At 44.6% G+C, this 16,225-nt stretch overlaps 1 protein-coding gene across 1 annotated transcript; it reads right to left on the minus strand.

The window, feature by feature from the left end:
* Positions 1-10,383: 10,383 nt before the first annotated feature.
* On the minus strand, positions 10,384-15,107 carry LOC123321985 (branchpoint-bridging protein-like). Its single transcript, XM_044909791.1, has 2 exons — positions 15,046-15,107; positions 10,384-11,018 (listed from the first exon to the last, which is right to left on the minus strand). The coding sequence occupies exon 2, from the start codon at positions 11,015-11,017 to the stop codon at positions 10,388-10,390; it is 630 nt and encodes a 209-aa protein (XP_044765726.1). The 5' UTR covers position 11,018; positions 15,046-15,107; the 3' UTR covers positions 10,384-10,387.
* Between the last annotated feature and the right edge of the window lie 1,118 nt (positions 15,108-16,225).

A 16,225-nucleotide genomic window follows, 5' to 3' on the forward strand; every position in this document is an offset into this window, starting at 1 on the left:
ACTTAAATCGATACTCAACAAAATTACTATACCTAACCTCACAACGCGGAAGAACTGTATCTGAAAGAAGAAGAAGCAACAAAACTAAAATAATCACCACGACAAGTCACGAAGTTATTGATTGTAGGCCCCAAGTTGGGCGCCAATTTGAGACCTTTCGTCACACTGAAATGCAAGAAATACCCGGGCTGCCAAGCGAGGGTATCCACGGCTCACTCAGTGAAGATGGGGTGGGTTCAATGTAAGGAACCGACAAAAGAGAAGTAGGGCGCCAGGTAGATTTATTTCCCCAGTAAATACCCTTAGGAACAGCAACAACCCCAAATCAACCAAAAGAGTTGTACTGAAGAACGGTTTATTCAGGCAGCAAAGAAAATACACGGGCCTACTTGTATGGCTATAGTTGTATTGAACGCCAAGGAGGGTGTGTGGTGTCTAATAATAATTGTAATACTTCAAAAGGGATGGCCTTTATAAAATCAACCGAAATCGCGTCGCTTGAGCTCAGGCGCAGCGCGAAGTTCTTCAGAACTCCCAAATGTACCAGTAACACTAATTAACGTTCAATTTAACTGCACAGAATTATCAACGTCACCAGAGTGACATGCTCTAACTAAATTAATCTATATCTCACTCCACAAGCAATAGAATGTGATAATAATAGCAATACATTAAGGTTTTACAATATAAACCGCTGTCGTTAAGGAAAGCAACAATATAATACGATATGCAACTTCTATAATACACTTGCGTGTCCTGAGAGTGCTCTCTCCGCTCCTGAATGGGGAAGATGGTCTCTTCGTTATGAAATTCTACAAGGTTTCTGTTGTAACAGCTCCACTTGGACTGGATTTCACGAGTAGTTCTAGAAGGCTCGACTCGGACTGTGACTATACTAGGATTTATAGGACTTCTTCCCTACACGATGATTTCAGGGACTTCCTCTTTATACTACGATATGTCTCCCTACACTAGTATATGTCTCCCTACACTAGGATATGCCTCCCTACACTAGGAGATGTCTCCCTACACTAGGACCCTGTCGATACGAAAGAACGTAAGAACTTAATCCTCACCATATAAGGAAGAATGAGTGACAAACATTGTATCACAAAAGATGGTTTTATACATACCCAGTTCTTCGGGGGGAACTATTCAAATCTAACGTGAATCCACCAAATCTTTCCAAGCTCGAATATGCAATTAGACAACCAGAACCTCGGTTCTATCACAATCAACGTAGGATGCTCTCAACTAATGCTTCCAATCAGCGAATTTCACGGCAATAGCTGGTAATGGAGGGAAAATAACACACAATAAGGAATTTGCCGAACAACGTACGACGAACATACCTTTATGAAGAAAAACTTCACGTGCCACAGCGAAGAAAACTCTCGATCAATCCTCCTTAAGGAGATACGCCAATATAGAATCCAAATAAACCAGTTCGGCAGGAGATCACACAGATATCCGAAGATTAATCCCACAAATGGACGATTTTAATTATCGAAAACTCCAGAAATTCCAGATGGATACCTCCAAACTTACAAAATGGCTAATCACATAGAAAACTCATCTGACGCTGTCTAACCTTCAAAATTCTGTGAGCACGGAAAACTAAACTAAAACGTCAAGATCTAACCCCCACTTGACCGGTAGCGGTAAAATAACAGTAGGCCGATCGCCCCACATCGACATAACCTGCAAATTCAATTCGTACCGTATTTATTGATGGTATTTGAAACCGTTACAAATTGTTATGAGCTATATGTTGTTACACTTTTTTGCCTCAATTGGAAGCAATGAATCGAGGGAGTAGATCGAACAGTGCGCTGGATGAAGCGTACTGGATCTCGCCTTTTCAATTTCTTTTTACCTCATATTGTATTTGATTGATTATTTCTAATTCATGAAGTTGAATAAAGACCTTTATTATTATGACTTTAGCCTTGCGGCTTTCACACTCCTCTCCAGAGGAAAATTCACTTATCCCAGATATCTCAGATATCAAAAGGATTAAGCTCTGTTGGAGCCCTTTCCAGGTTGTCGGGCTCGTGGTGGTGGTCGGGTCCGGGTCGCTCCTCGCCTCCCTGCTGTAGGCTGGATTCCTGCTCCACCCGCACTTCCTGTCGGCGCAGACGGTGTTCCTCTGCATTCCCCATGTACTTGCGTACAGTTCTCGCCGTTCCGAGCAGTACCGCCTTCTGCATGACTCTATAGACATTTTCGTCCAACTGAAGTTTCCTCAAGTTCTCTAGTAGTTTCTTCGGTATCAGGCCTGTAGATGAAATGACAATAGGGATGGTCTTGATATCTTTCAGCTTCCACTGTCTTCTGGTCTGTTCCTCGAGATCTCTGTATTTTGAAATTTTTTCAGTGTGCCTATCTAGAAGATTGTTATTATTTGGAATTGCCACGTCGATGAATAGTGCTCTGTCCTCATCCTTATTGAGCAATATGAGGTCTGGTCTATTGTGGGTTATTTTTCGGTCTGTGAGAACCGTGCGATCCCAGTAGAGCTTGTGATGGTCGTTTTCCAGCACAGCATCCGGATGGTAATTGTAATAAGGAACCTTTTTCGAAGTTAGAAGTTGGTGTTTTAGTGCCAATTCTTGGTGAAGAATCTTGGCAACAGCATCATGTCTATTTTTGTACTCCGTGCCGCGAACTTCTGACATCCCCCGGTGATGTGCTGGATAGTTTCATGTGTCTCACAGCCATAACGACAGCTATCGTTCGCCACTGAGGCATCCTTGGCGATGTACTTCATGTAATTTCTTGTTGGAATCACCTGATCCTGGATGGCGAGCATGAAGCCCTCTGTTTCAGGAAACAACCTTCCGGAAGTCAACCAGTAGTTCGACGCAGATATGTCGAAGTAATCATTGTTGACCTCGTTCTGGTGCCTCCCATGCAAAGGTTTGCCAATCAGTTTCTGCATTTTACTTTCTGCAGAGTGTTCGACTGTTTAAAAGTGATCCTGTTGTAGCTTTAATGGTGTAGAACTATCAGCAACACAAACTACTCGATGGAGTTCTGACGAAGCTGCCTTGCTCAAGAAATATTTTCGAAGTCCTTCAATTTCCTGGGACATACGGTTGGACAAATCAACAATTCCTCTACCCCCAAGATGTCGAGGTAGCTCGGTCCGTTCTATTGAGCTTTTGGGGTGATGTTTATTGTGTTTAGTCAGCATCGTCCTTATTCTTCTCTGTAAAGCTGCTAAATCGGTGGTCGTCCAAGAGATAATACCAAATGAATAGCTCAGCGCTGAGCAAGCGTAGGTGTTAATCGCTTTTATCAGATTCTTGCTGTTAAGACCAGTTCTCATTATCCTCCTCAATCTTCGGGTGAACTCCTCCGCTAATTCTTTCTTCATCTGGGTCTGATTGATTTTTCTTGCCTGTTTTATGCCTAGATACTTGTATGTGTATCCTTCCTTTAATGCTTCAATTTCTGCACCTTCCTTGAGTTTGAACGTACCATCTTCTATTTTCCCTCTCGTTATGTTTAGCAGTCGACATTTTTCTAGTCCAAACTTCATTTTGATGTCTTCCGAGAATCCTTCCACCATTTTCAGCATCAGTTGCATTTGTTTTTTGGTAGATGCGAAGAGTTTCAAGTCGTCCATGTAAAGGAGATGATTCAGTTTCATCATAGTTCTACTGCCGCTCTTGATGGAAAATCCGTAGTCCGTAGAATTCAATCTATGAGACAAGGGATTCAGGGCCATGCAGAACCACAGAGGGCTCAGCAAGTCTCCTCTGGAAAATTCCGCGTCTTATTGGAATAGGTCCTGTTGTAATGGAGCAATCAGCTGCTTTTATTTGAAGACTAGTACGCCAGGTTGACATGGCTTTTTTCAGGAATTTAACAATATTGGGATCCACCTTGTAAATCTTCAAGATCGTCAAGAGCCATTCGTGAGGTATAGAATCGAATGCTTTTTTGTAGTCTATGTACGCAGCGTAAAGATTCCTTCGCTTGGAGAACGCTTGATTGCAGATAACTGAATCTATTATTAGTTGTTCTTTGCATCCTCGGCTGTCTTTGGTGCATCCTTTCTGTTGCATGGCGATGATGTTATTCCTTTCGCAATGGTTGTGAATTCGGTTTGAAATGCACGATGTGATTAATTTGTACATCGTTGGAAGACATGTGATTGGTCGGTACTTGGATGGGTCTTCTGTATTCCTTTGGTCTTTAGGTAACAAGAATGTTGTGCCATGTGTAAGGAATACTGGCATTCTTTCAGGATTTTCAATGACATCATTTATTGCGGAGGTCAATTTGTCATGCATGATCCAAAGTTTCTTGATCCAGAAGTTCTGTAATCCATCAGGCCCAGGTGCTTTCCAGTTGTGCAGTCCTCTGATAGCTGATTTTACTTCTTCAATTGTGATCATGTCATGCTGCATCGGCTCATATTTTATAGCTTCAGATTTTTCATCTTCAATCCATCCGGTATCTCCATTGAAGTGAGGTTTCGTTGATAATTGTTCGGTCCAGAATTGTTCAATGGCTTCCTTTGGTGGTAACTTTCCATTCTCTCCATCCGACGATGTGAGTGACCGGTAGAAAGATTCTTCCGACTTTTCGAATGAATTATTGTCTCTTTTCCGGCTATAATTGCTTTTATATCTCCTCAGGTGTTCTGCATACAGACTTAATTTTTGCTTCAGAGTGTCGAGGCAATGGTGAGCTGTAGCATTCTCCGTCTCTCGTTCTGTGTGTGTCCTGTTTCTATCCATGATCTCTTTGGCAGCTTTCACAACCTTTCTTCCTCGATTCCCGTTCAAGTACTCCGTCAGTCGTCCAATGTCTCTTCTTAGCCTTTCTGTTTTGTGTTGAAGACGTTTCTGCCATGCTGGCGCGTGTAATTTTGGACCATCATTGCTCGTTCGGCGAATTTTTGCCCCTATGGTTTTCGCTGTCGTTAGCGCTGCACAGTGAAAAACTAGATGCAGATATTCCAATGAACTTCCGTTCTGTAGGTATTCAGGTAAAACGTCCTTATTCAAGATGTCGATTATAAGTGACAGTTTCTTGGATGTATTGAGCCGTGGAGGTGCTACTCGATGAAGAGGATCTGTTCCTTCCAGTTCGGCAAAGTATCTCCTCATGTCAGAGTCAACTTGTCGGCGGAGCTCTTCCCTATCGTCCTGGTGTTCAGGCTCACTTGCGTTGCAAGATGGACTTTCAGTATCAGTTACTTCTGCCTGTTGTTGCCCAGGCATGTGAATTTCATCAGAGATGTTGGTGTTATTCTATTATGTTATGACTTTAGCCTTGCGGCTTTCACACTCCTCTCCAGAGGAAAATTCACTCATCCCAGATATCTGAGATATCAAAAGGATTAAGCTCTGTTGGAGCCCTTTCCAGGTTTTCGGGCTCGTGGTGGTGGTGGGGTTCGGGTCGCTCCTCGGCTTCCTGCTGTAGGTTGGATTCCTGCTCCACCCGCACTTCCTGTCGGAGCAGACGGTGTTCCTCTGCATTCCCCATGTACTTGCGTACAGTACTCGCCGTTCCGAGCAGTACCGCCTTCTGCATGACTTTATAAATATTTTCGTCCAACTGAAGTTTTCTCAAGTTCTCCAGTAGTTTCTTCGGTATCAGGCCTGTAGATGAAATGACAATAGGGATGGTCTTTATATCTTTCCGCTTCCACTGTCTTCTGGTTTGTTCCTCGAGATCTCTATATTTTGAAATGTTTTCAGTGTGTCTATCTAGAAGATTGTTATTATTTGGAATTGCCACGTCGATGAATAGTGCTGTGTCCTCATCCTTATTGAGCAATATGAGGTCTGGTCTATTGTGGGTTATTTTCCGGTCTGTGAGAACAGTGCGATCCCAGTAGAGCTTGTGATGTTCGTTTTCCAGCACAGCATCTGGATGGTAATTGTAATAAGGAATCCTTTTCGAAGTTAGAAGTTGGTGTTTTAGTGCCAATTCTTGGTGAAGAATCTTGGCAACAGCATCATGTCTATTTTTGTACTCCGTGCCCGCGAACTTCTGACATCCCCCGGTGATGTGCTGGATAGTTTCATGTGTCGCACAGCCATAACGACAGCTATCGTCCGCCACTGAGGCATCCTTGGCGATGTATCTCATGTAATTTCTTGTTGGAATCACCTGATCCTGGATGGCGAGCATGAAGCCCTCTGTCTCAGGAAACAACCTTCCGGAAGTCAGCCAGTAGTTCGACTCAGATATGTCGACGTAATCATGGTTGACCTCATTCTGGTGCCTCCCATGCAAAGGTTTGCCAATTAGTTTCTGCATTTTACTTTCTGCAGAGTGTTCGACGGTTTCCAAGTGATCCTGGTGTAGCTTTAACGGTGTAGATGTATCAGCAACACAAACTACTCGATGGAGTTCTGACGAAGCTGCCTTGCTCAAGAAATAGTTTCGAAGTCCTTCAATTTCCTGGGACATACGGTTGGACAAATCAACAATTCCTCTACCCCCAAGATGTCGTGGCAGCTCTGTCCGTTCTATTGAGCTTTTGGGGTGATGTTTATTGTGTTTAGTCAGCATCGTCCTTATTTTTCTCTGTAAAGCTGCTAAATCGGTGGTCGTCCAAGAGATAATACCAAATGAATAGCTCAGCGCCGAGCAAGCGTAGGTGTTAATCGCTTTTATCAGATTCTTGCTGTTAAGACCAGTTCTCAATATCCTCCTCAATCTTCGGGTAAACTCCTCCGTTAATTCTTTCTTCATCTGAGTCTGATTGATTTTTCTTGCCTGTTTTATGCCTAGATACTTGTATGTGTCTCCTTCCTTCAATGCTTCAATTTCTGCACCTTCCTTGAGTTTGAACGTACCATCTTCTATTTTCTCTCTCGTTATGTTTAGCAGTCGACATTTTTCTAGTCCAAACTTCATTTTGATGTCTTCCGAGAATCCTTCCACCATTTTCAGCATCAGTTGCATTTGTTTTTTGGTAGATGCGAAGAGTTTCAAATCGTCCATGTAAAGGAGATGATTCAGTTTCATCATAGTTCTACTCCCGCTCTTGATGGAAAATCCGTAGTCCGTAGAATTCAATCTATGAGACAAGGGATTCAGGGCCATGCAGAACCACAGAGGGCTCAGCGAGTCTCCTTGGAAAATTCCGCGTCTTATTGGAATAGGTCCTGTTGTAATGGAGCAATCTGCTGCTTTCATTTGGAGACTAGTACGCCAGGTTGACATGGCGTTTTTCAGGAACTTAACAATATTGGGATCCACCTTGTAAATCTTCAAGATCGTCAAGAGCCATTCGTGAGGTATAGAATCGAATGCTTTTTTGTACTCTATGTAGGCAGCGTAAAGATTCCTTCGCTTGGAGAACGCTTGATTGCAGATAACTGAATCTATTATTAGTTGTTCTTTGCATCCTCGGCTGTCTTTGGTGCATCCTTTCTGTTGCATGGCGATGATGTTATTCCTTTCGCAATGGTTGTGAATTCGGTTTGAAATGCACGATGTGATTAATTTGTACATCGTTGGAAGACATGTGATTGGTCGGTACTTGGATGGGTCTTCTGTATTCCTTTGGTCTTTAGGTAACAAGAATGTTGTGCCATGTGTAAGGAATACTGGCATTCTTTCAGGATTTTCAATGACATCATTTATTGCGGAGGTCAATTTGTCATGCATGATCCAAAGTTTCTTGATCCAGAAGTTCTGTAATCCATCAGGCCCAGGTGCTTTCCAGTTGTGCAGTCCTCTGATAGCTGATTTTACTTCTTCAATTGTGATCATGTCATGCTGCATCGGCTCATATTTTATAGCTTCAGATTTTTCATCTTCAATCCATCCGGTATCTCCATTGAAGTGAGGTTTCGTTGATAATTGTTCGGTCCAGAATTGTTCAATGGCTTCCTTTGGTGGTAACTTTCCATTCTCTCCATCCGACGATGTGAGTGACCGGTAGAAAGATTCTTCCGACTTTTCGAATGAATTATTGTCTCTTTTCCGGCTATAATTGCTTTTATATCTCCTGTGATAGACTTTTCGTACTCTGGCAGCTCCTTACGGTTGCTCGGGCACCAGTGGGGCAATCAGTCAAACCCCACGTCTCTCACAGAATCCCCAAAGAGTTGGAGAGCCCAGGTAGACTTGAGTATCAGTGGAGAAGGGTATCGATGAAGACTAGGGCGGTAGCGTCTTCTAAGTGTCTGCTTTTCAACGGTCTTTAGGCGTCAGAAAGAGTACTTGCCTCTTCTAACTAAACTCTTAGATGAAACTGATTTGATAAATAGACTCTCACTGGCAAAATAATTGGCAACAAAAATAAATGTTCAACTATTTATTTCTATTAAAATAAACTGTACACAAAAGAAAATAGACAGGTACACTAAATCATGGACGTCAACGGCTGTGTCTGGTCGGCGCAGGACGGCTGGCAAAATTTCACTTCAGGAAAATGGACGGTTTCGGAAATATACGGAAGTAAGTCAAGTCTCAACTAAACTAAGTGCAAAGAAACATGCACAGTTTCGGAAAAAATATACGGAAGTAAGTCAAGTTTCAATTAAACTAAGTGCAAAGAAACATGCACGGTTTCGGAAAAATATACGGAAGTAAGTCAAGTTTCAATTAAACTAAGTGCAAAGAACGGTTTCGGAAAAATATACGGAAGTAAGTCAAGTTTCAATTAAACTGAGTGCAAAGAAACATGCACGGTTTCGGAAAAATATACGGAAGTAAGTCAAGTTTCAATTAAACTAAGTGCAGAGAACGGTTTCGGAAAAATATACGGAAGTGAGTCAAGTTTCCATTAAACTAAGTGCAAAGAACGGTTTCGGAAAAATATACGGAAGTAAGTCAAGTTTCAATTAAACTGAGTGCAAAGAAACATGCACAGTTTCGGAAAAATATACGGAAGTAAGTCAAGTTTCAATTAAACTAAGTGCAAAGAACGGTTTCGGAAAAATATACGGAAGTAAGTCAAGTTTCAATTAAACTGAGTGCAAAGAAACATGCACGGTTTCGGAAAAATATTTCAACTAAGGCAAGACACAATTGAATGAAAAGTACGAACGGTTTTAAAAATAATCAACGGAATTCAGTCAGGTCGAAATTTGAAAACACCAGTTCACCGGGGTACGCCCTCTATCTCTGTCTCGGTGGTTTGTCTATGATCCGGTGTCCTTCGGTCTCTCTCTCTCTCTCGGTGACCTCAAGCTGGCTGGCTGTCAAACAGCGGCCACAGAGTCCGGCGGTGAGGGTATTTGACGGTTATGAAATCCCAACTCTATGCTCGGCGAATCTAACCTATAACTATAATTCAAACGGTTGGAAATCGGGATGAAACGGTCAAATATTCAGGAATCGGAAAAATCAGGGGGGCCCAACGTCCTCCTGGGACCCAAATGTCACCCTACGGTAACGGAAAGCTATATACGGCAGGAAATGGTCAATCTACGGTTAATTCGGATTTTCAGCCAAGCAAAAGTCTAGAGAGAATATTATTCCATAAAGGTGCAATGAAGCGGTAATAATTTCAACAATCACTTGCCTTAGATTTTCCTTTGGTTCGTAAGTACGGTTTTACTAACTTTTCACACACTCCACTCGTTCACCTCTCAACAACGATTCTCTCTTTTTTTTCTCTTCACCTTCCAGGGCCGCGAAGAAATATCCCCTCTCTACTCGGAAAAACTCTCCCCCCTATGGGAAACTCACCAATCCATTGGATAAAGCAAAAATGATACGGTTATTCAATTGGCCCAGAAAAAAACAGAGGCAACGGATGAGAAGGAAAGTAGAAAAAGTTATGAGAACTTTTTCAGAGCAAACAAAAAATGGTAGAACGGAAAGAATTATTAAAATAAATGAATTCTGAAAACATAAGAGATACGGTCTTTCCTACCAACATGGACTGACCGGTGGAAAACTATGAACTAACAATTATCGGTAAGGCTCCTTTCAATCTAACACACAACTATTGTTATCGGTACAACCCCTATGACAGTATTACGGTTTTCTTCAAAAATATTTCGGTTATCAGGCATTATTATGCAAGTATCGGTTGAAAAATTTATTTTTGTGGCGGAGCAAAATCTGGTTCGTCACACCCCCCTCTGGCGTGTGCAAGAAAAATAAAACTCCGTTTTATTTTTCTTCTAACCCTCCTGGGTTTTCGGTGTAATTTGCGGTGGCAGCCTGTGAACAAACCAAAGTTGCGGGGTTATTGAACTCGGAACTATTTTCTGGTATTGTGACCTAGTTAGCGGTACTTTGATGGTGGAAACGGTTAGCGCATCCACCATTTCGGTTGGTGAAATAAAAGATATTTTTCGGAACGGTATTTATTCAACGGAAATATTCAATTCAACGGTATTAACGGTTGCAACGGTGCTTTTTGTTTTTTTTTTTTTTCGGTAATAATTTAACGGTATTAATCTACTTTCACCTTCTTTTTCGGTGGGGTCGGCAACGGTGTGGGCGGCGACGGTTTGGACGGTACCGGTATGTGCGTCGGTGCAGGCGTCGGTTCAGGCGTCGGTACAGGCGTCGGTACAGGCGTCGGTACAGGCGTCGGTGCCGGCGTCGGTGCAGGCGTCGGTGTGGCGGGCCTCAACCGGAGATCCGGGAGTACGGCCTCTGCCCTGCTTCCTGAGGATCCGCTCCGGCTTGGGGTTCCTCGCTGGCTGACGGTGGTTAAGGGAGGTCTGCGGTCACGGTCGGTGGTTCGGGCACAGCAATCCCGTGATAGGACACCCACGCAGCCACACCTAGAACAAAATTTCACCCGCTCCCCTCTGCAGTGTTCTCGTCGGTGGCCTTCGTTGCCACACCGCCAACAGCTTCGGGGGCCCAACCCCAGGTAGACGTGATATCCATCGGTACCCACGGTCCTGGTGGCTGGCGGTTCTGTGCTGGTCCCGGCGTCTCTTTTCCTTTCCGGCGGCACCTCCCAGTCTGCCGACAGGCTGAGCGTCGACCCATTACTTGCTGGAGAAGGCGGTCCGGACGGTGGGGTCGGTTCCCTAAATGTTAACGGTCGGCCCATCGAGTAACGTTTCATCCTGAAAATTTCATACGTTAATCAAACAGAAAATAACGGTTCATCGGTACCCTGTTAGGTCAATCGGTTTTTTTTTTTGTTAGTAACGGTTTTTTACATTTCAGACGGTACCTCTCCAAGGGAGGACTTCAGATCCTTGATGTGAATGTGTCGGAGAATCTTACCACTGCCATCCTTGATGTCATATACCACAGGAGATACTACCTTTATAACGGTATACGGTCCGGAGTATTTCGGAGCCAATTTGGCTGCAATTCCCTCCACTGCGGAAGACAAGGGATGTTCCCTTCGGTATACTTGGTCTCCTACTCGACATCGCCAGTCCCTCCGACGTAGATTGTAGTAGTGGCTCTGCTGGGAGAAAGCTCGTGCCAATCTAGATCTGACAAACTCATAAGTTTCGGTGAAACGGTTTAATTTGTTTGCATGCAAAGCAACTTGCGGTTCGGTATCTGATTCGGTGTCTGGTTCGGTGTGTTCCTTTTCATCCCGGTTGGCCATCTCGGTTAGATACTTGGCGTTCGGTGAACGCATCTCCCTGCCAAAATTCAGGAATGCTGGGGTGTATCCGGTCGACTCCTGCCTTGCAGAGTTTATTGCGAATGTCAATTCCTTCAGATGCTCATCCCAGGTACGCTGATCCTTTTCACAGAACTGGGCTATCATTGTTTTGAGGGTACGGTTGACTCTTTCTACGGGGTTACATTGGGGAGAATAAACTGGTGCTAAACGGTGTCGGATCCCAAGGTCTCGCAGACTTCCCTTGAACAATCGACTATCATATTGTGAACCATTATCACTGATCACGGTTTTCGGGCACCCAAACTTCAGGATTACATCCTCATATAAAGCCTGGTACACACCCTTTGCGGTTGCTCTTCTAAGGGGCCTGGCCTCCACCCATTTCGAAAATCGGTCCTGCATCACAACTAAATAACAATTTCCCTTCCTCGAACGAGGAAGCGGTCCCACAATATCGGTGCTAACGGTATCCCAAGGTTCTCTTACCACATACGGATGCATTTTTCCAGGGGGCTTCTGTTGCGGAACTTTGTACCTCTGACACGTACCACATTTACGGACATATCGGGCTATTTCCTTGAACATTCCTGGCCAATAGTAATTTCGGGCTATACGGGTTATGGTTTTCGCTATCCCCAGGTGTCCAGCGGTCGGTCGGTCGTGGTTTTCCTGTAAAATATCTATTCGGTCGTCCTTTGGAACGCATAGCTTCCAAGGACTGCCGAATTCAGGCTCGGTAAAATCATCAGCATCCCAAAAATGGCGGTATAATTTTCCGGACACAATACTGTAATCGGGAAACGCTGCGGGATTCGCTCTTACCTCAGCCAATTTCTTTCGGTACCATTTACAACTTATAGTCTCCTCGGTCAGACATATAGTCTCGGTGGTCGGTAACGGATTTCTGGATAGACTGTCTGCTACACGGTTGAGGGCTCCTTTCCGGTACTTTATCTCGAAGTCGTATTGCTGTAGAAATATGCTCCATCTCGCAATTCTTCCGGTGGGAGACTTGATAGATTGCAGCCATCGCAAGCTCATGTGGTCGGTTATAACGGTAAAACGGTAGCCTTCTAGATACGGACGCAGCTTGTCAATGCTCCAAACTATTTCCAGACATTCCTTTTCTGTAACAGAGTAATTTTTCTCTGGACCTGACAAGGTCCTGCTAGCATAAGCGATTACTTTTTCCTGTCCATCAACGGTCTGTGTCAAGGCAGCTCCCAGTCCTGCATCGGATGCATCGGTTTGAAGGACGAACGGTTTTGAAAAGTCCGGACAGGCCAATACCGGTGAGTGGGTCAATTTCTGTTTCAGGGTCTCAAAAGCGGTCTGTTGGGCGGTCTCCCATTTCCAGGTTTGCTTCTTCTTGAGTAATGCGGTCAACGGAGTCACAACTTTGGAGAAGTCTTCGATGAATCTTCGGTACCATGAAGCAACACCAAGGAAACTTCTCAATTCTCGTACGGATTTCGGTGCAGGCATCTCATTTATGGCTGAAATCTTATCAGGATCGGTACAAATGCCGTCCTCGGTTACTACATGTCCCAGATATTTCAATGATTTTCTTACAAACTCACATTTTTCCGGATTTAATTGCAGGTTGGCCTCCCTGAGGCGGTGGAAAACTTTCCTTAGGTTGTCAAGATGTTCGTCCAATGTCTCTCCAAGAACTACTATGTCATCCAAGTACGCAAATGCATCCGGTTCCATCTCAGGGCCAATAACTCGGTCTAAAAGACGTTGAAAGGATGCCGGTGCGGAATGCAGACCAAAAGCCATTACTTTGAACTGGAACAGCCCACGGCCAGGGACGGTAAATGCGGTGATCGGTCGACTCTCGGGGGCTAACGGTACCTGCCAATAACCCTGTTTCAAATCAATAGTGGATATATACTTGGCTTTTCTCAACTTGTCTAAAATTCCTGAAATATAAGGCAACGGATAGGCATCTTTAACGGAGACATTGTTGACCATTCGGAAATCTATACAAAATCGGGGTTTACCATCCTTTTTCTTGACAATTACTATCGGTGAACTCCACGGGGATGAAGACGGTTCTATAATGCCTTCGGCCAGCATTCGGTCGACCTCATTGTTTATTATCTCCTGCATCTTCGGATTTTGGGGACGGTAACGTTGCTTGATCGGTTCGGTGCCTGGTTTGAGTTTAATTCGGTGTTTTATCAGTGGAGTTGTTCCTCGGAGATTTTCGAACGCCTTCAATTCGGTCTGTAGAAACTCCTCCAGCCTGACTTTCTCTTCTCCACTCAGATTCGACAAAAGCGGTCCTATCGCATGTAGTTGTCCTCGGTTCTCTGGCTCGCTGAGCCGGGCTTGGATGGACCTTCCATTCAGGAAACATTCGGCGGTTTGGAGATTGATTGAGAAGTTGTGTGTCCTCAGTATATCCATTCCCAGTACAACATTGATCGGTAAATCTGAAACTAACAACAATTTAGCTTCCATAATTTCAGACCCAATTCGGACCGGTGCGGTATATATTTCTTTAATCGGTATTGAACTTCCGTTAGCGACGGTGGTGGTAACGTCCCTAACATAATCCGGTTGTATACCCACTACCCTGCAGTAGGCGGCCACTTCACTGCTGATAAAGGACCTGGTGGCTCCGGTGTCCAACAGTGCTGGGAACTCCTTGTCTCCTACAAAAACATTAATTATCGGACGGTAATCGGTAGGTTTTTCTCTCTCATGGACCGAGGATGGGGTTGCTTGGAACTGACGTATCCCCGGTTTCGGACAGTTCCTTAGTAGTTTAACGGACACTTACAATCCCTAGACATGACACCCCTCTTACCACATCGAGAGCAGAACAGCAGCGGTTTCGAGGTGCATTGTGCTCGGAGATGACCCTTGCCACCACATCTCCAGCACTGGGGTTCGGTTGACGGTCGGTTCGACTTTTTCGGTTCATCCTGTCGCTGGGGTATTGCAGAGCTCTGAGCTACTTTCGGTTTTTCAGACGGTTCGGTGCGGTTCGGAGTGTTCAGGTGCATTCCGATCGGTTTGACGTTCGGTGGGGAATTTCGGAAGGTAAGATGCGGTTCGTTGATGAGACTCTTTTGGATCGGTGGCGAAGCATAGTTAGCGGTTTGCCATTTGACCAATTCAAAAACTTTTCCTTTTCGGAGCAGTTCTTCTATGGTTGAAGTCGGTTGGAAGGCCAGGGCGGTTTGCAGTTCTGGCAGTAAACGTCGTCGGATGATATTCACCTGTTCTTCCTCGGTCGGTCGCTTTACGGTCAGCTTCTGAAACAGGTTTTGCATTCGAGTTACATACAACAAGAGTCGTTCATCGGTTCCTTGAGTGCGTTTCTTGATTTCTTCCAAAAGGATGTCCTCGTAGTCGGGAGGAAGAAAGGCCTCTCGGAGTTGTTCTTTGAAATCGGTCCAGTCGGTGAAGGTGCCTCTCCGGGGAATGTACCAGTCTCTTGCATCCCTACGTAACAGCTCGTATATTGACTCGAATAACTGTTCGTGGCTCACCTTTCTAGCCTCGGCAAGATACTCAGCCTCCTCCAGGAATGAGGTCACACTGGTTGACCCATCGAACGTCAGGTTCCATTTCCACACAGGAACGGTAGGAACGATGGAATGGTCGGTGGTTTTCGGCGGTTTCATCGGCGGGTATTCGGTCGTCAGTTCGGCTTCCTTGGTCGTCGGTCCTTCGCTTCTTACTTCTCTCATCCCAGCGGTATCGGTAGGAGATGAGGCAAATGAAACTCTCCTGGTTGATTCGGCAAACTACCTCGTTAATCGCCTTGACTCAGGGGATGTTATTAGCGGACTGTTTTCCTCACTGGTTCGGTCGGTTGGCAGTGCTTGTTCAACGGTAAATGGGAGGATGTCGGCGGGCGGTCGGTGGTATGAAGGTTGTTTCTGCAAAAAAGTACGTTCAATTTGTTCGGTTAATAATCTGCAAACTTCTTGTCGGTTCTGCTGCAGCCGGTCATCATGAGTGGTCGGTCGGGATATATCACAATCTTCTCCCAATTTCAACAAGTCTGCTTCTCCAACGGTGGTTGAGCACGGAATCAGACCTGGACCAAGTCTAGATGCGCAGTCCATTAATTCCTGGTCAATCAGCGACGGTGTGCCGGCTGACAGGTTCTCTGGAATACCACCTAACCAGTGAGTATTCTCCAGCAATCTCATAGCCATCTTCAGAGAGTGCTCCAGCTCGGTTTTCTTGTGAAGCAGACTGACAGCTTCCGGAGATAGACTTCTCAGTCGGCCTTGAAAGTGCAGTAGCCGGCTCCTAATGCGCTGCAACTCATTGTCTCTATTATTAAAATCGAACTCACATATCTCTCCCATCAAGTCGAACAACTTGGCACCACAAACCCCAATTTGATGTGCCTGGTCAATTTCATCTCTTGGAATGAACGGTATGTCGGAATGGATGGCCCTTTTCAGTTGAGCTCTTTTCTCCTGAACGGTGTGTCCCACGGTGCAGCCTCTTGCCTCTAACTCCCACGTAAGTTCGTCACTTTTCAGTCGGTTGACATCCATTTTCACGGTACCAGAAATTCAGAATAAAGATTTACAATATGTACTATACGGATATATGCCAGAAACAAAGAACGGTTACCAATTTGCCAGTGAAGAGTATTTAGAGAAAACGGTACGGTTACGGTAACAGGAACTACTCAAAGAACAGCAGAAG

This window comes from Coccinella septempunctata, chromosome X, assembly GCF_907165205.1.
Source record: "Coccinella septempunctata chromosome X, icCocSept1.1, whole genome shotgun sequence".
Classification (NCBI taxonomy): domain Eukaryota; kingdom Metazoa; phylum Arthropoda; class Insecta; order Coleoptera; family Coccinellidae; genus Coccinella; species Coccinella septempunctata.